The sequence below is a fragment of the Argiope bruennichi genome, chromosome X1, assembly GCF_947563725.1.
Source record: "Argiope bruennichi chromosome X1, qqArgBrue1.1, whole genome shotgun sequence".
NCBI classification, from domain to species: domain Eukaryota; kingdom Metazoa; phylum Arthropoda; class Arachnida; order Araneae; family Araneidae; genus Argiope; species Argiope bruennichi.
In genome coordinates, this window is record NC_079162.1 from 136,107,901 (window position 1) to 136,131,919 (window position 24,019).

Here is a 24,019-nt window from a genome sequence, read left to right on the forward strand (position 1 = left end):
ACTAGTGAATAAACAATCAAATGTAAAAGAATTTTATCTTTAAAACGTATGTCTTTTTTACTAACATATTTTGATGCAGTTTAATATATTTTTCCCAATTAATACATTTTTGCTGTAATTTGTATTTGCAAATATGGAGAATTTTTTTTCGAGTTAAAAACTATAACCTTCAAAGTTTTTTTCAAGTTATGAACTGTATGGAAAAATTTACAAAAAGTGTTGAATTCATGTGACAACACTTTTTTTTCAATTGCGTACTTACTATAACAACTATTTGCAAAATAATAATTAATTTTATCGTAGCATTCTTATTTAAATCAAAATATTTTATGGAAATTTTTATTATTGCTTCATGTTATTAATTCTGTTGGATTTGCATTTTTATACATTCGTAATTATTTGTTGTATTTTTTTCATACTGAATATTTGTTTCAAGTCATAATGAGTGTTCAATTAAATTTTTGAAAGATTTACTAAGTTCTTGCATCTTCACAAAATCTTATCACAAGGGTCCTACTATTATACGAAATTGTGAAAGGGAGACGTAATTACAAAAATTTCAATTTAACCTCATTTTAAAAATATTTTTTTAATTACTCAAACTCAGGCGACACTTTAACTTATATAATTTTTGTTTTTATTACTATAATATTTTGGCATTATCTTTTTTATTATATTACATTAATGTTTTTTATTACATTAATCTTTTGGCTTATTTTTCCTTAGTGAGTCTTAACTCTTGCCAAACTACAATGCATATCAGCAAATTCCCTTAAATTTATGTAAGCTGGAAATTCTCCCAATTCTTTGTTTTCTGCCTTTCTCTTTGACCATAGGTCATAGCACTTTCAAAGAAATTTTGATAATAGATAAAAATTAAACTTCCATAACACTATGAAGAATAAAACTCATAATTAAAGAACTCCATGCTTGTTTCTCTTTAAATCAGATAATGTAATATATAATTTTTTTTTTTTAGTCCATCACCTATGTCTGATAAGAAAAAGAAAACTCCTGCAAATAAAAGTTTATATCCTTTATCTCCTAAAGAAACTCCTAATAAACTTAACGCTGCTGTTAAAGGCAAGAAGAAATCTGGTGCAAGGTAAGTAGAATTACTTTGTTTTCTAAATAATGTAAAAAGCATAGCTTTGTAGTAGATTATAATTTTCTTGATTATTTCTGGTTTTTTGAATTTAAAAAGTAAATTTTTTCAGACAGTTTTATTAAAATATCTTTATATAATAGAATTACAAGAACTAGAAGTGATTCTAGAAGTTGTTCAAGGCAAGTGTTCTCACATAGCAGGTAACTGATATCATGCATCTTACCTGTTAAGATTCTTCAGCCCATAACATTGTTTCTCAATCCTTAAATATTTTACTACAGGAAATTACTTTGCCTCTTGTTGCTGTTACACAATATCTGGAGTTTTCTGTTTTCAGCCCTTAACAACATTTTCTCCCAAACTGCTACCCACTAATCATTAATTTCATGTTTCACATATTTTTAATTAAATGAGAAGTTGGCTTGAATCTAGGCCCCCTAAGTTACAGATTTCCCGTATTCTTAGTAAGATCATAAGTGCATGTGTAAATGTGAGCTAATCAAATTTATTGTTTTAATGTGTGTCAGCTTGGCATTAGTAGTGCGGTTCTATATCTAACGTGGAATGTTGATTGATGCTAGGTGGACTATTACAACTTTATTTTTATGAATCTTGTTTAATCCTTTACTTTGAAGATATGGTGTGAATGGGAATTTCGATATGGAATTGCATGAAGTTGTGGCGAAAAATATGATACATATAATTTGCGGTACACTGAATGCAATTTCACCATGAATGATAGACGAGAAATGCTCTCGAGCATTAGTGTCCAATACATTTACAGGAACCCGTGAATACCCTTTACACAGATCAGCAGACGCTGGTGGTAAATTAGCAACCATAGAAATGCGAAGTGCTTGCATCAAAGTAGATAATCGGAGCGTTGTTCCACATTCGCCTTTACTACGACGTAAATGAGGAAAGCGAGTCTACACACAATCTAGCATATTCATAGAAACTGCGATAGATTGTACACCTGTCATCCCAGTTAAGATCGGCATTTATTTCTTCATATGCTATTAATAAATGTGCAATGTCCAACATCTTTCCATTAATTAAGAATTGTCAAGGGTGTTACAATGCTAGTTTTAGCCGTGCGTGTCTAGCTCATCCACTCATCCCATTTTGAAATTGCCGTTGAACAGGCAATTCATTGAAACTCCCATATACAACATTTCCAAAGCTTCCGTCATGGGAAAAATATTGCAGAAATTCAAACATTTTTCGGGATAATGCACAGTAGCACTTCGAAATTCGCCCTAGGCTTTTCATCGATCATTGCTAGATCTGCGTAGAAACATCAAATCATTTGGGAATGCATTAATATTGCTTGCATGAGACTTCAGGTAAATATTGCTTGTAATTTCTTGATTAACTGCAGCAGATAAAATAAATGCTTGCCCGAAATACTTTACTTTTGAACAAGACCTAAAGACGTTGTAATTAAATACAAATAAATGGGCCCAGCTCCAAAACGATTAAATTGAGATATTCTTATATCAGTTGCCAGAAAAGAAGTTGAAAGAAGAATTGGTTGAAAAAGTATTCCAGATTATTCAACTAGTTACAAGATTCATGATTGGCTGAGTCAACTATTCATTTTTGAGGTCCAAGAGCAAAGACATTTATGAGCTGTCAGTATTATATAACATTCAAACCAAGGCTGTCATGTACAAGTCCATCGTCACTATTGTGGGAGCAGATGAAGCGGTTAATTACCCAGAACTTTTGAATTCACCCAATCTACCACTGATGTCATCACACCTTCTGCAATAGAAAATTGGCGTACCATTCATCATTTAGCGAAATATCAACCATCCAAAGCTTTGCAACAATTTTTTTTTATTATTATTTAATGCAACCTAGGCTTGCAGAAAAAAAAAATTGACCAATGTTGTTGAAGCAACAGTCATTACAGGACCTTTCAGTGGTGATGTCCTCATTCTTCATATTCCTGCGATTCCAACAAATATGCCATTTTAATTTAAAAGATTGCAGTTGCCATCAACAAAACTCTGTGTTGATCCTTAGAATTTTGCGATTTAGGTCTACACATGGATTCTTCTGATATGGACAGTTATATGTTGATTTTTCTGGAGTCGGTAAAGCAGACAATCTAAATATGCGCACAGATAATGGAACAACTAATTATTGTATACTCGCAAGCATTGTAAAATTATTCATATTTGATACATGCGCTTTCTCTTGTCTTTCTTTTCCATTTAACCAAACTGAGCCACAGCAACTTGTAGCCGGGTGCAGCTAATTTTAGATAAAAGAAATATTACTACTGATAAATTTCCATCCATTTCTTCTCAGTTAATTCTTGTGCCGTGGTATATGGGAAGTCAACATGAATACTTCTTAAAGTATAACACAAAATCTAAATGTTGATTTAAACTGTAAATATATATTTCATGCATCTCTATAATTTTCAAGTAATCAGTGATATAATTGGAATATAAAAACTGTTTTATTCTTAGTTTTTATCAGTATTTAATTTAATTTTCGAAGTATTGGGGATTTCTTAATTTTCAGAAGAAAAGAAGAAAGTCGTATTAAGTATTTTGATTTTAACAATAGTTATATTAGGTATTAAGCATATTTTTCTATTTTATGTAAACACATTTTGTTCACGCTTTCATTTTATAATATTTTTTTAATTGAAAGGCAAATAATTCTATCTTTATAATAGAGGCTTTATTTTATGTTTTCTTCTTTTCGATATTATTATTTTATACACCTAAGTGTGTGATATTTAAAATGGAGAAATGAAATTATTGTTTCATCATTTGTTCTACATAAATACAGAAATTTTATTCTGATATCTTCTAAGTTAACAAAAATTAGTTTCAAAAGAATATTAATGATAGTTTTAGAAGTTTCCATCTAAAATAAGAGAAACATTTCTTCATTTCGAGTAATACGAACGCTCCAAAGTTAAAGAAAAAATTGGAAATTAATTAATTATCTTACTTCTCTACCATTTATTTATATCTAAATGTGCACTGTTTACGCACCACTTTTATTAAAAATAGTGTATTTAATTTTTTAAAACAAGTTTCATGATGGGACACATACATAGAGCACATTAAGAGTACTGCGAAAATTGACTAATTACAAACCATTTATAAAAAAAGTATATCTTCAAAGTTTATTTTTAAATCTCATAAGAGGAATTAGCATATTTTATTTATTTATTTTTGTCTCTTGTTTGTGTTTATGGTGCAATGTTAAATGTAAAGTTGATGGTCATAAAACTCGAAACACTACCGTTGTGGAGAGTAAAAACTTTATTATTAGAATTTAATTTTTAAAATTAAATTTTCAAAATATTGTGCAATAATATGGCTAAAATTTAAAGATCAAAATTTTTAAAAAATCATCTTTTGTATGTGTTTGTGATAAATTAATTAATAAAAGTGCCCTAAATAGTACCTTAGTCAGTGGCGGTTTTCTGCTCAGGCGTTGGAGGCGATCGCCTCGTGACCTAAGGGGCATCAAAATCTATATTGCTATTGCATTGCTGAGTAAGCGTTTTTTTTTTTTTTTTTTTTTTTTTGCCACTGTAGGTTAATTTCCGCCCTTTGAGAAAGAAAGGGAAAAAAAAAAAAAAAACTCGGAATGAAAAGTCAAGGGTGAAAGGAAGAAAGAAAAACCAAATAAAAATGAAAAGAGTGAAGTCAACGTAGGGGAAAATAAGCATGAAGAGATAATCAAAATAAAACGACAAAAATTGAATAAATTATTTCAAAAACTGTGGTATTCAAAAACTTTTTAAGGTACCAATATATCAAAACCAATTGTTCTAAATAAATTGTGAAATGATGAGCAATATAATATGATTCGAATATTATTATTAACCAAGTGGGACTTACCAAGATGATGACCCAAATTCTTTTTTTTATGGAATCAAGTAACCAACCTATTTTGTTTAAAAGTATGACTCAGAAGTTCAACATTTCTCTGTTATCATAAAATAAAGAAGAAAAAAAGAATTCTCCCTTCACTAAAAGAAGGATGTGACATTGATCCCCGTTGACTTTATGCCGAGGGAATGACTTTGAACATATCTGCATACTTTTGTTTACTGCCTGTGAACATTCCATTGCTCACTCACAAGATATTGGTACATTTATTTTTTATTTTTGTTGAATTTTTGGGAAATAGTCGGCTTCTGGCATCTTTCAAAATCTGGAGTCAAACAAATTCAGCTTTTAAAAATTAAAAATGCAATTTTTCTAAGGTATCATGATTAATTATTGATTTCTATTCTTGAGTGATTTAAAGAGAATTCATTTGATAATTTTCTGCATATGTAATAAAATTATTTTAAGAAAATTGAGCACAATTGACTAAAAAATATGATGAACAATTGTTAAAAGATGAAATGATAATTTTAATATTGATGTTTCCCATCTACTTATTTTTGTATTATTTCTATATTTTTAAATGACAGAAAAGAAATACTAATTTTTTTAAAACTTCATAACACAATTATTTAAATTCTCCAGTATGAGAGCCCAGGAAAAACAATAAATCTTTAGACATATTATTCTTAGAACTTATTTTATGGATTCTTAGAATTATTTCTAACATAAAAAAATTCTACAAAAATACATTTATTACAAAAACTTTCATAAAATTATATATTATGAAAAGAATTATGAAAATTTTATGATTTTGGTTTTAAAAAATCACAAGGACGGTATTTATTATTCAACAGAAAAAGAATTACTATTAGCTAAATGGTTGAATGCTAACATTTATTAAAGCCAAATTATAAAACTTAAAAGCCGCTTTTTTAATCTTGTCTTTATTGCAATTTTTTTTTTCCTTTGCGTACGCTAATTTTTTTATCTACTAATTTACCCGACTACTTTAATTTTTTTCTTTTATTTTCTGCAAATAGTATTTAGATTAGAAAGAAAAAAAAGTAGAAGTATTTAAGTTCAGTCAGTTACATTTAAATAATGAGATATCTTCAGTCCAGAAATTTTAAAGTATTAGTCTTTTTAATTATAGATAAGTGTTATAAATCAATAATCTAATCATAAATTTTTTCGGCAAATTTCAGAACTGTTACATAATTTAACACGAACACTTTATTCCGTTAAAAAATACGCATGGAAATACGGATTAAAAAATATACGGGATTTTTTTATTTATGGAAAATACACATTTAAAAAAATTTCATATGCATTAAATATATTGAAAGCACACCACACGCTTCATAAATTTCTCATCTTTAAAAATAAAAGATAATAAGATTTTTTTTGGTAACATATATATGTAATGGTATATCTAAATCTAAATTAAATCCTAATTAATTTCCTAGTTTTTATCTTAATTTAACCCTTATTAACTTCATTCGAAAATGCTCTTTTATTTCCTGCTCCAATTCTACCTTTTTTTATTTAATTAGTGGTACAGAAGCTCTGTAAAACTGCTGAAATCGGCAAGTGTCCACTTTTCGAGTGAAGGGATTAAAAACCTGTCATTCCGAGCAAATTCTTTTAAAAGATACCTACAGTTCCCTCTCCTAAATCGATATATGTAAAGAATCCCTATAAAAATCTCATTGTAAAAACTACCAAAGGGAAAATTTCAGCCTCTTCTGCTCTTGTATCGCTTGTGAACGGGTGTCAGTTTTGTCCTCTCTTCTTAAAAATTCAAAACTGTCTTCTCTCTTCGGCCACGAAACTGCTCAAAAACATATTTTATTTATATATCACATATATAAAATAAGCATAAAGATGAATTTAAAAGTGCAGATAAGTTTAATTCACGTTACTTTCTAATCATCAATACAATTTATATAGAAGGGGCCTCAGAATAAGTTAGCGCCCATGGCTTCAGGATGTCAAAATCCGCCACTGACCTTAGTTACTCATCTTCGAGAAATCTGGCTTACTAATGCAAACAATATGCAATAGCATTCAAGCTCGTTCTGATAAGAATAATTTTTTTTCTACTGAATACTATCTGCAGCTCAAATTTTCTACATTTTATTCACGTGTTACATGAAATTTGAATCTATCAGATACTCATGGAATTCTGACAGTACATCAGATTAGTGTGCAAATTAATTTTAGCATTTTATAATTAGTATATACCAAGTTAAATATTACTTGTAATGTCTATAAGCATGAATTTAGTACTTGCATAACAGTAGGAAGTTTTTGATATATTAAATGAGTTAAATCTGATAAAGTTATCTATATTTATAGATCACATAACCATTTTTAATTATTTGTTCTGTAGCTTTTTAAAGTAAATGGAAATATGTCAAATTTCATTTTATTTCAATATTTTATAAAACAATCGTATTTATTATCATTAACTTATGTTATTCGGCTATTATTTTTAACTGAAATAAAGTTCGTAATATTTATTTCTAATGCATAACTCATGGAAAGTTGATAAAAAAATTTATCGACAAAAATTTATAATTTTATTGTATTCAGTTTATTTTGTTTTCTGAAGTGGTTAAGCTATGCTAGCAAATGTGATAAATGAATTAATAGTTAAATTTATAATCAGATAGAAAAGTACAAGCAAAATACATTCTGTTCGAAGAAAAAGATATCTGTATTAATCAGTGTGAATAAAATTTTTGAAAAAAGGAAAGAAAGAGCTTTTAAAATTTTTTTTCTAAAAACACTCGAAATAATATCTGTAGCCTTGATTGCATTAAATTTTGCCTTTTATTGATAAATATTGTTTTATCCGTTAGGTATTACTCTTTCGTCTCCTCTTTCTTTGCTTCCCTTGAATGACTTAACAATATTGCACATCAGTCGTCGTCAAAGAACCCAGAATTCCACAGAGAACTTCTTTGCAGTTGATCGCGCATTACCTTATAACTCTAAAATTATTCAAGTGCTCGAAGCTGTCCGAGCCCAGCTTTACTCGAATGAAACAGTTTGAGAGCTCACAAGGGTCAAAATTTTCACTTGTACCTGCAAAGTTTCCGAATTTATCATTTTGTAATCAATACCTCTTGTAATTCAGTCATAATTCATTCTAAGTCGTGAATTAACTGTTGAATAAATTTATGTGCAAACATCTATTCCTGCCTCCCCCCCCCGCCCCGAAATAAATTAAATTGCTCGGTGAAAATCTACAACCTACATCTAAAAACTAATGCATTGAAATATATTATTTCTGAATTTTTCTTTCTTTGCTTTGGTTATTTAGAAGATTAACTGGCTCATTATTTTTATCGAGATGAATCATGTTGTCAATTTCATTTTTGTTTTTTCGAAATTTATATCTATTATCATGAATTAATTTCAGGACTAGTTCATCAAGGTCACGGTCAATATCAAGAGGGCGGTCTCTCTATTCTTCACGTTCATCCAGAAGTCTTAGCATGGATAGTGTTTCCAGTGCTTCGAGCAGCATATCACATTCTTCATCTGGGGAATCTTCAGGTCGCCCAGAACATGCTTCCATACTTAGAAGGCGTAAGTTTAATTTCGTTTTAATATTATCAGAAATTGATAATTTCTTTGTTGGCGATTAGGCATTTTAAGTATTGAATTGTGCTTAAGAGAGATTCTTTTTTATTTATATGGAAACACATATTTGAAATTAGAAGGGAATCGGTAGTTTATTTCAGAACTAATAATTAAAAAAGTCATTAATCCATTCAGTTCAGCCAATAATTTAAAAATAATCAATCTCAAATAGTTTTTTTTTTTTTTTTTGTCGACTTATATTTTTTTTTTTCGAAAAATTTCTTGATACTTACCTTATTTTACTGCTGGTATAAAATTGTTTTTATTTTTCCACTTATAACCGGGTGCATAGCTTCGTAAAAAGTACTTAAATTTGAAAACCATTTTTAAGCACCTTAAAAGTTTGTACTTTTGGTAAAAAGGCCCTTAAATGTGCTTAATTTTCTCAGGAAGTGAAAAAATTACATTTTTTTTTTTTTCGTATTTCCCCAGATGTTGAATACAATAAATCAAAAGCATAATCAGAAAGCTTTGTCTGCTAGATGTTTCACATAAAGAATACTAGATGTAACAGACAAGAAAACCGACAGAAGTGAAAAATCCGAGGAAGGAGTCCAGAGTTGGCATGTTAAGATAATGCTTAATGACTTTTTTTTTTTTTTTTTACCCACTCCCTCTTTCTTCAACAATGTTCACCCCTGTATATTAATGTACTGCAATGTCTATCATGAAGAGGTAGTATGAAATAAGGACTGAACCATGTTTGTTACAACGCGAGAAACGTTTGAACTTCTTTAATTTTTATTGTTTTAGATAGTTAGAAATCTGTTTTAGTTTTATCTGGGAAGTATATCTTTAATTTTTTATCGGTTGTAGTGAATGTAGGCATTTTATGACTTTCGGCAATGCACATTATGAGGCAATTTAGTTTAGCAGATTGCCATGTTTATAGCTTCTAATCAGCATGTTAGTAATTTATTTTCTGGTTATTTTTTATTTTGTGAAAATGTTTTAATATTATTTATTTTTTTATTCCGACATGTTTGCGAGGTATCCATGTTTGTACATAATATTATTTGCGTTCGATATTTAGTAATAAGGGAGTAATTAAGTGTACATAGTGAAAAAATAAAGATTTGACCATTTATACTTGATAAAATGCTAATGTCTTAATATTTTATAAATAATAGAATTTGTATTTCTTGCAAATTTATTTATTTGTAAACTAAACTAATGTTTTTTTAATGGACCTACCTGCTGCTTTCTCTTAGCCTAAGTAATTGCCTATTCGGAGATCCACCACTGATCGGTTGTTAAAAATGAATACGCAGATTGACCCCAGTCGACTTCAAATAAGAATAAAGCAAGATTTATTTGGTGCGCGCTAAAGAAATAAGATATATCGAACGTGGTAGAAACTGTTCTAAAGACACACATAAAGGATATTAATGGCACTTAACTACTTTTATTCTTATTACATTGAAGCATCTTTTATATGTCACATTCGACCATTGTTTCATCAATAATGTCGTTTTGAAGCGATCTCTTGAACGGTTTACTAAAAGTATTTTACTATATTATATTGAAATACGATTCATTGCAAACGTAATTATGTTATTAGATTGAAAGTATCCAGCATGTTGAAATTTTAACTATAATCCTACATTTTCAGTGCTGTACTTTTTAGATGCTCTCATCCTTTTGAAAATCATTGTTTGTTAACAAATCTTGCCAAATTTCAATTTTTATAAAGAAAAGAATAAACGTATATGAATTCGATGTTCGATATATATTCTGCAGGATCTCCTATTTCAAATGATGAAAATACGATATATTCTTCAGGGTTCAGATTTTATCGCTCTTGAACGGATTTTGCTTTTTCTCTTTTTGTAGCTTTTACATGGTTTGTTTGGTTTCCCAGTGAAATCTCTCTCTGAATATTTAGGTATTTATTTGCAATGGTTTGTCCTGTTCTGCCGTAATTGATACACCAACGCAAGTCGAAGACATTGAAGTTAGGAACAGGAAATTTGGCAGGAAGTTGTTTCTTGGTTGTTAGAGATAATTAAAAATGAATTTTACAAACAAATTTAGTTAGAAATATGCAGAATTTTATCGAATTTCCGCCATAACACCAAAGCATATTATCTCGTAAATTATTATACAGCTTTGAAAGATTTTAAAAAATAGTTTTTTAATAATATAAATTTTGTTTGAATAAATACTTTTTTTTTTTTTTGTTTAGTTTTAATTTTTTTTTTTTTTTTTTTTTTTTTTAAGAAATCTGTTTTGAGCACTATTTGTAACAGTGGTTTTTATTGTAATGAAATTCTAAACCATATAGTTATTAAATAAAAATCTTTTGTAACTATCTCTGTTAATATTGGGGAAAAAAGTACTTTTTTTGAACCTTAAAAAAAGCATTTCATTGAATAAGATTCTTCTCTTGATGAGTGTTGTTAAATTGTAGAGAAACAATTTTAAAAAATAATTAAAATATAAAAAATAATTCAAAAATAATTTTTAAAATGGAAAAATTGACACTTTTATTTTATTTTATTATTATTATTTGCATTTAACAGTACTGGCCTCTTTTTAACTTCGTAAATTCATTTCAACTTCTTAAAATACTGAATCATATTTTTAAGTAATTTTTTAAAAGCTAAGTTATGAATATTTTATTTATTTTTTGCATATAGCCTTTTAAAAGATTTAAAAACTTTAATTTTGGAAATGTTGAAAGTTGAAAGAACTTTATCGTTTCTTACTACTGAAGATTAAAAATAATTTTTTAATCCGAAAATTTCTAAATGCAGTTATTCTTTCCTGTTAAAAAAATTTATCTAAAAAAAAATCGTTTGAACAATTAGAATTCATTTAGAGCATAGCATTGTTCTGTCTACAATTTCATAGCAGTTTTTTGATGGTCACCATCTAGGAATGCTTTAATTCTTTGCTTTTTAAAGTTGCAAATAAAATTGTCTACATTGCTAAACATGGTGGAAAATTTACACTTTCGATCCCATCCATGGCGAATCTTATTTGTTGCTGCAAGTATAAAAGGTAGATGCAATTCATTTACTGATTTATTAAAGATATCTCCTAATCATGATATCTATGAACTTAAAGCTTTTCCGGCAGTTATGTATCAGGTGAAGAATGCTTACTAAATAAGGAATTTGTAAGATCCCTTTTGTAAATACTAAAATGATATTCTGTTATTGGACCCCCAGACAAAACCTGTCAAATTACATCAATAATTCCCTAACAAAATAATGACAACGCTTAAGCGTAACTACGATTGGGATCTCAAATGTAATAGTAGTGTTAAAACATGCACCCTAAACTTATGTATTCAAATACTTAACAACTGATATATAAATATCAGTTGCTTTAGATTGATAGGCAATTTGAGAAAATAGATTCTGAATTAAGATTCTGATAAGATTTTGAATTAGGATTATAAATTGGGTTTATAAATTTCAGAATCGGGTATTGACCACTGTCTTTATACTGAGAATTCTATTATTACCGTCAGATTTCCTTATCAAGAGTTGCAATGTTTAATAATAGTTAACAGGGTTGCCACGCCACTTGGAGAACTTGGAAAACACAGATTATTTAAAAATCGACAGAAAAAAACGGGGAAATGCAGGGAAATGTGAAAATTTTCATAAAAACCCGGAAAAAACAGGAATTTTAAGTTTCGTAGTGTTTTTTTCTCTCCCCCCCCCTCTCCGTCTGTCTGTGTGCTGAAAAATCTGCAGAAGTTCCAATATTAAGGATTAGCCCAATGAAAAAATAAAAAAGGAAAGGGAAAATGTGCGGTAGGCCATACAGAATTGTAGTACTTTATTTGTTACGCATTAGCTCCATGAAATTGATGGTTGAAAAATCTGTAGAAGATGTAGAAATTGATATCCTAATACTAGAATTGACAAAAATGAATAAATAAAAATATCTTGATTTGTAATGTTTTTTGTTAAGTAATCATTAAATGATTTGTATCATGATAACAAAAATGTTTTGTATTTTATTTCATCCAAGTCCTTAATTTTGTGCAACTAACAATTAGAAAGCATGAGAGATAATATATCCCCCCCTTTAATTTATAATTTTTTTCTTGCTAAATTCTATATAATAAATAAAGAGATTGTTCTTTTTAATGTAAGTGCAATCATTCTTTTAATATGCTATTATTCCGAATAATATTCAATTGTTGCTCCGTTTTCTTGCTTTTTCCATTCCTTAAAATCATATTGCATTATAATTGGCACATGAATGCTAATCGTATATTTCCTTGTATCTTGAATATATGTACAGGGAAAACACAGGAAATTTTCCTTCCAGATTCGAGTGGCAACCCTGAGTTAATTATGACCATTTGCAAACACTAGTAGTACAATTTAAATGTGATCGACATAAACCTAAAATCACTTGTTCTTATCCTTGGACAGTTCATGTTCTGTGGACAATTTTGGCCATTTCATTGATCTTTAACCAAATGAGAAAATAACAGATCTATCAGGAAGCTCTTAAAAATTAATTATACCCATTAAGATACTTTTTTGAATTTCCCATGTACAAACACAAATAATTAAAGTAAAAAGACTTTTTTTTTTTTTTTTTTGTCTTTGCTGGAACATTTTACATTACATTACTACATTTCGTTGCCGAGTCGTGAGAGAAACTGCAGCAGAATGCTAATTTGTATGTATTCAAAAATCTTAATGTTTTGAAAAAAATTATGATGATACAATATAAGACAGTATTGCATCATCATAATTGTCAAAAATATGCATTTCTCTAGAAATGTTCTGAGCGTGTTTAATTTATTATAAATTTATATTTATTCCTTTCTGTCCAATCTCACTCCTGTTGTTGTTTTCCAACCTCCCGTTAGAAAAGCTCTGAGCGTGTTATAAGTACAGACCAGTCGTGATTTTACACTTTGTTTCAACAGTTGTCTGTCTCCCCACGACAGGATTCATGTTGGTTTATTCTTGATGAATTGACTCGCTTGCGATGGAACTTCCCTATTGGCACATATGTAACATATATTGTACAATATTAAACAATATTCGCAATCTTATTTGATATAATATTGGACAATATTGTCCACCATGCTGTGCTACCTCGATTTGTTACCGGGAGATTGTAGATCGATTCCACCCATACGGTTCTTACAAAACTTTTAACGAAAGAAAAATTTTACAAAACCTTTTCTGTATTGTGAGACCTTGATTTTTTTTGTTTTTGATTAACTTTTATTAGTCTTGTCTTGTGAATAAATGATTGAAGTTATATAAATGAATGAATGAAATGATGAAGTTATAATAACCCCTTGAAGTTATAAATGGATTAACTTAGATTAAGCAATGTTTTCTGTATAAAACTTCAGTAATAATATATATATATATATATATATATATATATATATATATATATATATATATATATATATATAACCAATCTTAAGTAAGAAAAAGTTTGAAAACGAAACTAAAATGAAAACGAAACAAAAACAGTTTCGAAATCGCAACTAAAATTTATAACCTATTTAAACTAAAACAAAAAAAGAACTTCATAGTATTTAGAGAGCGCAATTGCAGCTACTTCTAAAACACAGATGAATTGATACAAAAGTATTAGAATCAAGTTAATAGGAAAAACAAAAAATCAAATAAAAATTAAACCAAAAAAATTATAAAAAATATAAATATTAGCTAAAGCACTTGAGAAAGCTGTTCCCATTGGAATGCCCTTGACTTGTTTATAAAAATTAATACTAATAGTATAATAATATTTTCCTGCATTACTATGAGAAAAAAATAATTAAATATAATTTAATAAACGGGTGGAGATATATTGATGACCTACTTTTGATTAACTTCGACAATACTAATATTATTACTAATTGCTATCCAAAAGATTTAATTCTAAAAGATACAAATAAAAATCAACTTGAGGCTACCTTTCTGGATTTAAAAATCGAAATTGCTAATGATAAAACAATAGTTGGTATATACGATAAAAGGGATGATTTCAACTTTAAAATAACAAAACTATGTAACTACCATTCCAATCTAAACTCTAAAATTTTCAAAAATCTAATTTTCTCACAAGTTAACAGGATCAAAAGGGTTTGCAATAATAAAAATTCTTATATTGAAGCATCAAACAACCTCCTTAAAAATGAATTTCCTAGAAATTACTGTAATGTCAATTTTTTAATTAAACAAGGTATGGTTTGGGATTAATCCTTTGGCTTAAATAAAAATAGAACTTTCCTTGCATATTGGATCACTCAATAAATGGCGCTGGGAGCCTACATCTGTTTACATAATTTACCGCTAGTTTTTTAAAAACAGGGAATCACAATCAATAGTTTAAAGTTTCCTTCACTGTTGATGGTATGTACTGGCCTTTTCGTTTTTAATTTTTAATTTTAGTGCTATTTTTTGTTTTTATTGTTTTTTTACTTTGTTGTGGTTAATTTCTTCTTATTTGTTGTTTTATATTTCCTTTCTGTTAAAATGGTATATCTCTTGAGCATAATTTCAGGGGATTTTCGGGTCACGAGGAATCATTATTAGATAATGTCTGTATTTCCTCACAGAAAAAATCCCTTTCTTTGAATCCCTGCCTGAGGGTGACCCTTGAAAAAGTCTTCAGGCCGGATTCTTTTTTTATATTTTTTATAATTTTTTTGGTTTAATTTTTATTTGATTTTTTGTTTTTCCTATTAACTTGATTCTAATACTTTTGTATATATATATATATATAAAATAGGACTGGATATCTTAAGGTCGATTTTTTTAAAAAAATTAGAAGATACGAAAACTACTAAGGAACTTGTATCTAAGAAAATATGCAGTGATTTGATATTGTCCTTGATTGTGCCCTATCTCTTCTACATCTATAGTATCGTCTACGTATTCCGAAATATTTTAATACGCATGCCAGCACATGACTTGATTCAACATGAAAGTCCTTTTATCAATGGAAGAAAAACCTGTCCAGTCCTAAAATTATAGTATATTACCGTTTTCCATTTCAGTATGATTGCTATGTTGTTGATGTTTAAAAAATGTGTGATACTTACAAAAAAGAGATAAAATATAAAAAAAAATTTTGTCAAAGATTTCTTTCCACAGTTGATTGATTTCAATGCAGCAGTATACATATTGATTGAGATTTTAAAAAGGCGATATTAATAAAAAATAAAATATAGTTTTAAAATTTTCTTGAAACATTTTTAATACAAGATGAAATATTAGTTTTTTTCAATGCATCCTGTAATGTTTCATTCAGATGTAATATATAGGTAATGAAAAAAAAATGATCTTATCTGAAATTTTTTAATCAATCCGTGCTTTTACATGAGTGTAGAAGCACAGCAGACTTTTCCAGAAATAATTATCTAATTAAATTAATTTGTAATTTCCTAATTTTAAGAAATGTTGAGAAATGTCACGGATTTTTATTGTTAATCAATCTTATAAAACGTTACTTAAATTTTTTTTGGTAATGACAAATGCATTACTATATATATTTGCTAAATCCAAAAGACTTTATATTAATGTAGAAGGCGTGCAAATACAGAAATAATATTAAAATGAAAAATAATGTTTCAAATTTTTAAAAAATAAATATTTAAAAAAAAATTCAATGAAAATTATATATTGTCACATAACAGAAAACATCCTATACTTAGAAAATACTTGTACCCAGCTATGCATGCGTTTATGAAGGTGCCTATTCCTAAAATGATTAAAAGTACTTATTTTTTGAATAATTTCTTATTGCACACCTTGTGTACTTGCATGCATGACACAATGGGTGCATGTGGTGAAGTAAAGTTTTTGAAAGTATGATATTGAACTTTCTTGTAGATTAGAGAACATTAGTGATTATTTTCTGCCTTTCTCATTCCAGTTTTAAAATGTTTTATGTTCTTTAATAAAACTAATTTTTTATATATTATACTTTTTTAGAAGATGAAAAGCCAACTGAGAGAGAGAAACCTGAGGTTCTTCCCCCTCCAGGAAATAACTATTATTTCCAACTCCCACGGTCGCTGAAATCGGAGAAAATAAAAGACACTGATATTGGTATACCAGATGCTGATAAAGATCCTTTAGAAGAGTCATTTCAAATGTCACAGGCGGATACTTCAACTCTTCAACCTACTGTGCAGCATCTTATGCCTGAAAGAGAAAGGGCAAAAGATCCACTTAAAGGATTGCATCCACCTAAACAGCAAATTAAATTAACACTTTTAAATAAGGTATGTATAGGTTATATGTGTGAAAATAATATTCCAGATTCATAGTAATTTTTAAACTACAGTGGTTTTTGCTTGTTTCTTTCTAAATTTCTTCTATTATAAAAAAAAATATTTTTTTGAAGGGGGGAAAAATATAAAGTATTAAGTTTGAAGTGTAAAAATTATTAACGAATATTTTCATTATATTTAACTTTTTATATTATTCTCTACTTGAAACTTGGAAGTAAGTAAATTGTAGGTTTTTATATCTCCATCATGTTCATGACAAACATTTGAAAAATCATTTGCTTTTCTAATTTTTTTTATATTCTTTATTTTGATATTATTAGCTTTTTAAAATTATGCAGTATTTTTCATTATTTATTTGCAGTCTTTGTTGCTTAAATGCCCCTTTTAAGTCCATTATAAGTGAATATTGATGTATTTGTTTATTATCCCCAAAATCAGTTTTGCAGCGCAATGCTTCTCTTTTTATTATTGATTGAACCTCAGTATCTAAAAATATTATATGCCGACATGTATTTATCAATTACATTTTAAAATTTGTTTAATCTGTTGTAACTTTTTTGTGTATTTCATGCTAATAATATTTCTTCCCCATCCTTTTTCTTGTGTATAGAATCCACAATCTAAATTAAGTAATTTGCCTAAGAAAGAACTGGAAGGGAACAAAGGAGGTAAGTTAAATCTTAAGTTCATTTGAGATGCAGTGTTTATTATCGATGTTCATTATTCTGGTCTTGATATATATTAATGTGACAAAGTACATAGGAAAGCTGCAACTTCGATGTCATGACAGATTTTTTCCTGGCACTGAGTAGAAATCTTTTTCATATCAGAGTTATATACTATATGATCAAAAGTATCTAGGCACTTCCGAATTGATGCATTTTTTCGAGTTTCTCCGGAAAGGCTGGGAAAAAATTAAAATTGAACTTCGACTATGTGAAGAATATGCTTGAATTTTCACTTTTTAGTAAAGACTTAATGATGAAATCACTTAGGAGACCGATCAGAAAGAAATTCATGAAGAAATAGATTTGAGTTCACTCCTTTTCACAGAAAGACATAATGATTTGAAGCTTCCAAACTTTCCAGAAACTTGCGCCTAGACTTTCAGATAAATTTGAAACCATCATTATAGCAAAAAGTGGTCCACTTCATATTATTACTTGACGCATCTGCAGGATAGGCAAAGCATAAAGGTATCCGAATGTTTTAAATTAGTTCTATATATCAAGCTACAAAATACCGAAATTGTAATGCTTGTACTAATATGAATAATATAATAAATTTTGCTTATGTACGATACGAATATAATTAATTATAAGTGTGCTGAAGTATTTAGATTTTGTAAAGAAGAGTATTTTGTCTTTTTTTTCTTGCATTTTTATACACATTTTGTACTTTTGCACAATTGAATACAACTATTTAAAGGTTAAATTTTTTTTAAAAAAAATCTTTTTGAAAAATACCTTGTCATTCTTCTCTTAGAAAGCAACTGAAAATAAGCTTGCTGCTATGCCAATATCTTTCTGAATCTTAAAGGTACCGAAGTGGAATTTCTATTTTTATTTAAATATGATTAACTTCATATTTAAATAAATGTAATTAAGTATTTGGTAACCAATTTAACAATAATACATATTCATAATATTCAATAATTTACTATTTATATAGTGTCGCGGATTAAAAATGTTTAGCTATAATGCCAAGGAATAATAGAAATTGAAAAATTAGTGAACTTATTTTCAAATTAAGTGTATTGCACTGATATTGAATACATATTTTCATATTGTTATTTAAATTGTATAACAAAATGTAACAATAGCCAAACAAGTAAAAATAAGTATTAATTAATAAAACATGATTGTTGAACGATATATTGCCCTAATTGGACTTTTCTTCAAAGTATCAACTATAGTTAGAAGCTGTAATATTTATTCTGAAATAAATATTACAGCTTATTTAAATAAATTATTAATTCTGAAGTAAATATATATTTATTTAAATAAATTATTAATTCTGAAGTAAATATATGCTTATTTAAATAAATTATTAATTCTTAGTAAAAATTTTAGTATGAGTACCAAATTTTCTTAATTTAATATATTTATCAGATTATTTCACATAATAAATTTCTATATATGAATATAACAGTTTGTACATTCAGTACCTCAAATTAAAACAACTGTAAGTTCTAAAAGTAAGAATTAAAGTGACAAACACGAGGAAAAATATTCATACCCTGTAAAACTCACACAGATCTCTTTAACACTCCAGCTGTTTAGGATTTTTCCACATAAATTTGGCGTGCGTAGCTTTGATGCACGCATTTGAAAACACAAATTATAGTGTTAAAATTAAATTAAAAATACTACAATTTGGGGAGAAGCTGCTGTAAAAACATAGTTAAGTTTTAGTAAGTACGCATTCGATAAGAACGCAAAATCGTTCTCGTTAATATGTCTTTTTGGAGCGATTTTTTTTAAAAACCTGCTAAAGGGATTTTACTGTACTACATTGAATTGCAATTCATTGCGAAGTATAGATGCAGTAGTCGATTGCATAGAATCATAGATTGCATAGATTTTATTACTTCTTTATACCTATACGCCATATTTTATTTCTTATTTTTAAGAAACTGCTAGATTTGATACGTAATATTTTTAAGGAAACAAGAGTTTTTTTTAAAAAAAACTTATTTTTTTAGGGTTCAGATTCAACTTTTTTAACGATTTTTGCATTTTCTCTTTTTGTTACTTTTATACATTTTTTTACCCGTGAATTATTAATGATGCCAATTTTGTTTGAATTAATGTGTTTTTTTCTTCAGTAAAAAATAGTTTTAGACGCAATTTGTGACAATGATTTTCATTATAATGAAATTCAAAATGGTATTATTGCTTCATCGAATCGTTGAGTCATGTAAAACGTGATAATATCGTAATTGAAATAAATAATAATAAAAAAACGCGGCTTTCTTTGCTTTAATTTAAACTTGCAAACTTTAAAAAGCAGATCATCGAATAAGATTGTTCAATGAGTGTTGAGTGTTGCTGCATTTCGAGGCAATGTGATATATTGTCTCGCGGTGGCTTAACAAATTACTTCTTAAAAAATGCCTCAATTGGCATTTTAAAAAATTTTGTTTTGCTTTTAATTACAGTTCTGTTGTCTTTTTAATTTCTTGAATTTGTTTCCGTTATTTATGAAAAGCAGAAATTGTTGGCTCATTTTCATTTTTTTCATAATGCATATAATCAGGTTTTTTTTTTTTTTTTTTTTTTTTTTTTTTTTTTTTTTTTGTAATTTTTTAGAAAGTAGTGTACGAAAATTTTATTTTTGTATATAAGCCAAAAAACGGGTTTTACGAAGTTTTTGAAATGTGAAATGTTCAAAAAAGCCCTTTACCCAAATTCAGAATAAGAAGCGATAACATAATTTCTTATAGTCTGGCCATCTCTAAACGCTGCTATTCTTTGCTATAAAAAAAAGATCTAAAATACTCACATTAGAACACAGCTTTTCTGTTGTCAATTCGGGGCTGTTTTGCAAATCTTATGATGGCATCCATCCTGGAATGTTTTAGCTCATAGTTTTATAAAGCCGCAAATAAAATATTCTAGATTGTTAAATATTTTGAGTTAGCGCAGGAAGAAATTTACATTTTGCATCCCAGCCATGTTGAATCTTATTTGTTGTTGCGTACATAAAAGTAAAATACAATTTTTTTTTTTTTTTTTTTTTTTTTTTGTTCATGCTATGCTTCTATTTCAATGTCGACATTTTCAGAAATGATGTATTCATCCAAATTAACCAGTTATTTGATAATTTTAAGAAATACTGAATAAGATCAAAGATTTTTATTGTTAAGCGTATAAAATTGACTTAATTTTTTGGTAATGGTAAGGGTTTTTTTTTTTTTTTTTTTTTTTTTTTCACTTTAATGTTTTTGTCAAAACCACAAAGACATTATTTGTCTTACAGTAGAAAACGTTGTGCTTCTACATTGTTGCAGAAATAAATATTAAAATTTAAAAAGTACACATTTAAAATTTAAAAAAAATATATTTCCGTAAAATCAATACATTACGATAAAATAGAAAACATCTTATGCTTAAGAAATACATATGTTTGTGAATTTAATTTTTTTAAAGTTAAGGTACTTAAAAAATGATTCAATTTTGCAGCAGATTTTCACTATATGCCATGTTCACTTGTCTCTTTATGGTCAGTCTGCTAAATGTAGGAAAAACAACAGGTTGAATGAACGACGATTTTAAATAGAAAACGAGGTTTTGTTAATGGTTTGACATATTTCGTATCGATTTTTTAGTTGGCTGATTTAAAACTGATTGATTTCTGCCGAATGCAGTCAAATGACAGGTTGAATGAGCGACAACTGAGTTAGAAGTCTGATTTTCTGTAGACTTAATGTCACGGCATCCGCATTAATTTCTTAACCAATGGAGGGAAGAATCACAAAACAATCTGCAAATTGCAACATTAAATTCACCTCTTCGACGTGTTAGTTATTCTGCTAAATGTAAACTGCAGGCTGAATTGCCAACAGTTGAATCATATTTCCGATTCTCTGCCAACTTAACTGTAGTTAAACTTGCCGTTAAATTCGGAAAAGATTCATTTATTTCAACTGTTTATTATGTAATAAAATGTGGGGTTCAAATTACCAGATTCTTTGATGTCTACATCTCTCTTCAGAGACGATAGATTTTCACGATAGATAGATTTAATTCTTCGTCGTCTGGGTGGTAGGGATGGGCAAGCAGTCACCGACAGGTTTTCCTAATATCGTTACTCCTGTTGCGTGCACATATGCAATTAAAAATTATTTGTTGCAGAGGTTCATTTTTCTTTAAATACTTATTATTTCAAATTTTAATATAATGCTGTTCTGGAATGTTATTAATCTACAATTTTCGAATACTTTGATTAAAACCTAGATGTTGCTAGCGAAAAGAAACAGAGAAATATGTGGAACACTCTGAGAATTTAAAAAAAAAAAAAAAATCCTTTAGATCGTTATAAGTATGCATGCTTTAATTGTAAAAATGAATGTAAGTACAGTGCGCTGCAAACTAAACTAAAAAATCGATGGGAGCTCCAAAGCATTATCTTTCTGTGAAACGGAGTACAGCCAAATCCATTTTGGCATTAATTTCTGTTCAGTCCCCTAAGTGCCTTCATGATCGAATCTCACTGAAATCTTCATGGTCGAAGTTCGCTTGCAGTTTTTAAACCTTTCAGGTAAAAATAAATAAATAATAATAATGTGTAGATACGTAAGTGTCTAGATTCTTTTGATCTTACAGCATATATAGAGTTCAGTTTCATACTCTTATTTCTTAATAATTTACCTCATATAGGTATTCATCAGCTCTTTTTAGTGTGTTTATTTTGAATTGGAAGCTAAAAACTTATTGAAGCCAGTTTGAACTTTTCGGTCACGGTGCCCTTGATTTGAGATTATTTGAATCTCTTGGTTCTTCTAGATTATTTGTAAACTTCTCGTTTAATTAAAAAAAAAAAATTTCTAACTGTTCTTTATAATAAAAACTTATCAAAGGTTTGATTTAACTATCCACAATTATTTTCACAGAAGAAACATCGAAGTTAGGCGGATTTCTTCATGGCGTGAAAAGGCCCTTATCTCCACCAGTACCACCAGCTGCTGCAAAACCGCAACCTGCTTTTCCAAAAAAGTCAGCGAGTTCAAGACGTGATGAACTTCTGAAGCAATTGAAAGCTGTTGAAGATGCTATTGCTCGTAAAAGAGCTAAGTTTTGTTAAAAATAATTTTTGTATTCAAAACAATTTTGTCACCATCACCAAATTGTATCTCATATTCATAATTTCGGAACTGTATAGTTTGTGGTGCTGTACTAGGCATCAAAGATTTTCTGTCACTTCTAATGTTTGAGAACATTTATACCCATATCCCATGTAGTAAATTTTTTCATTCTTTATTTTACTTGTGTAGAATGAATTCTGTCATCCAACAAAAATCATTCTGTCATTTGTTTTCTGTCACTTTGTTTAAAATGTCAGTGCTTTGGTGTGGGATTTATTCGTAATATGATTTATTTTATTATTATTTTTTTTGTTAGATGTATAACTTTTCTTTCGTATCCAGCTTAGATCTAGCATGTCCTTGAAACCGAAATATCTGAATGATTATTTCCGACTGGAGGTGGGCATGTGGGAAAAAAATGTGTTAATATTTACTTTACATCTTAAGTTGATAAAGAATGTAATGAAAATTTTCCAATCATTGAAATAATTATTTGTATGAATAAATCAAATATTAAAGCTCTAAACCGTAATGCTACTTCTGATGCTTTACAGATTTCGCTAAACCTTTTTAGATTATTTTTCTCTTATGAATTATTTTTGTATAACACTTTATTAATTTATTGTGTATTGATTGAAAACATCATAATTAAAAATATGCTTCTCATTTTAAATTCTGTTTTTCTAATTTGCTTTGCTTTCAAAATTACACTGGTTTGTGGTCAATAATATCGTAATATTTGTTATATGCTTAACTAGTATTTGTTATATATATTTTTATTAGAAAGTTTTGTTATAATACTTTTCATACCAATTTTTCATTTTCTTTCCCCCTTTTTTTCTACAGTAGAAAGAATATTTAATAAAAAAAATACATGTCCCCCCCCAACTAATTCGGTAATATTTTAAACATTAAGATTTATGATGAGCAGATTATTCATTTGTTATATCACAGAACTTTTATGTGACTATCAACGTCATACGTTTTTCTTTAAGAACGCATATTTATAAATCAATAATTATATGTGCATTTTCAGTTTTTAATTTTATAAATTAATTAGAATTTATAGATTACCCTAATTTGTAATTAAAGAAGTTTGCTATTCCATTAAAAATTTTGGCGAATTCAGAACTTTCTTTTTCTGATTATAAAATCATGTAGAAATTTTAGTGATCTTTTGAAATTTGATCACTCATAGAAAACATTTTACTGACTTTTGAAATACTGACATTTTTACGTAGAGCTCTTTATGAAATGTCTTTTTATATTAGTGGATAATTAAATGTTGTTTTTTTTAAATATGACTTGTTATATTTTTCTTTTAATATTTTTCTCTGCTTAAA

The 24,019-nt window shown here is 28.1% G+C and overlaps 1 protein-coding gene across 4 annotated transcripts in view; it reads left to right on the forward strand.

Moving 5' to 3' along the window:
• LOC129958872 (zinc finger CCCH domain-containing protein 18-like) overlaps positions 1–23,797 on the forward strand; it is a 97,086-nt gene extending 73,289 nt beyond the window's left edge. For 2 of the 4 annotated variants that reach the window (XM_056071595.1, XM_056071594.1), the window contains 6 exons: positions 980–1,105; positions 1,249–1,308; positions 8,408–8,577; positions 16,569–16,861; positions 17,481–17,538; positions 22,485–23,792. In XM_056071595.1, coding sequence (XP_055927570.1) covers positions 980–1,105; positions 1,249–1,308; positions 8,408–8,577; positions 16,569–16,861; positions 17,481–17,538; positions 22,485–22,675 — 898 coding nt within the window. In that variant the 3' untranslated portion in view covers positions 22,676–23,792. Of the gene's footprint in view, positions 1–979; positions 1,106–1,248; positions 1,309–8,407; positions 8,578–16,568; positions 16,862–17,480; positions 17,539–22,484 lie in introns of all 4 variants that reach the window. The other 2 variants (XM_056071597.1, XM_056071596.1) reach the window with 2 other exon arrangements.
• Positions 23,798–24,019: the final 222 nt, after the last annotated feature.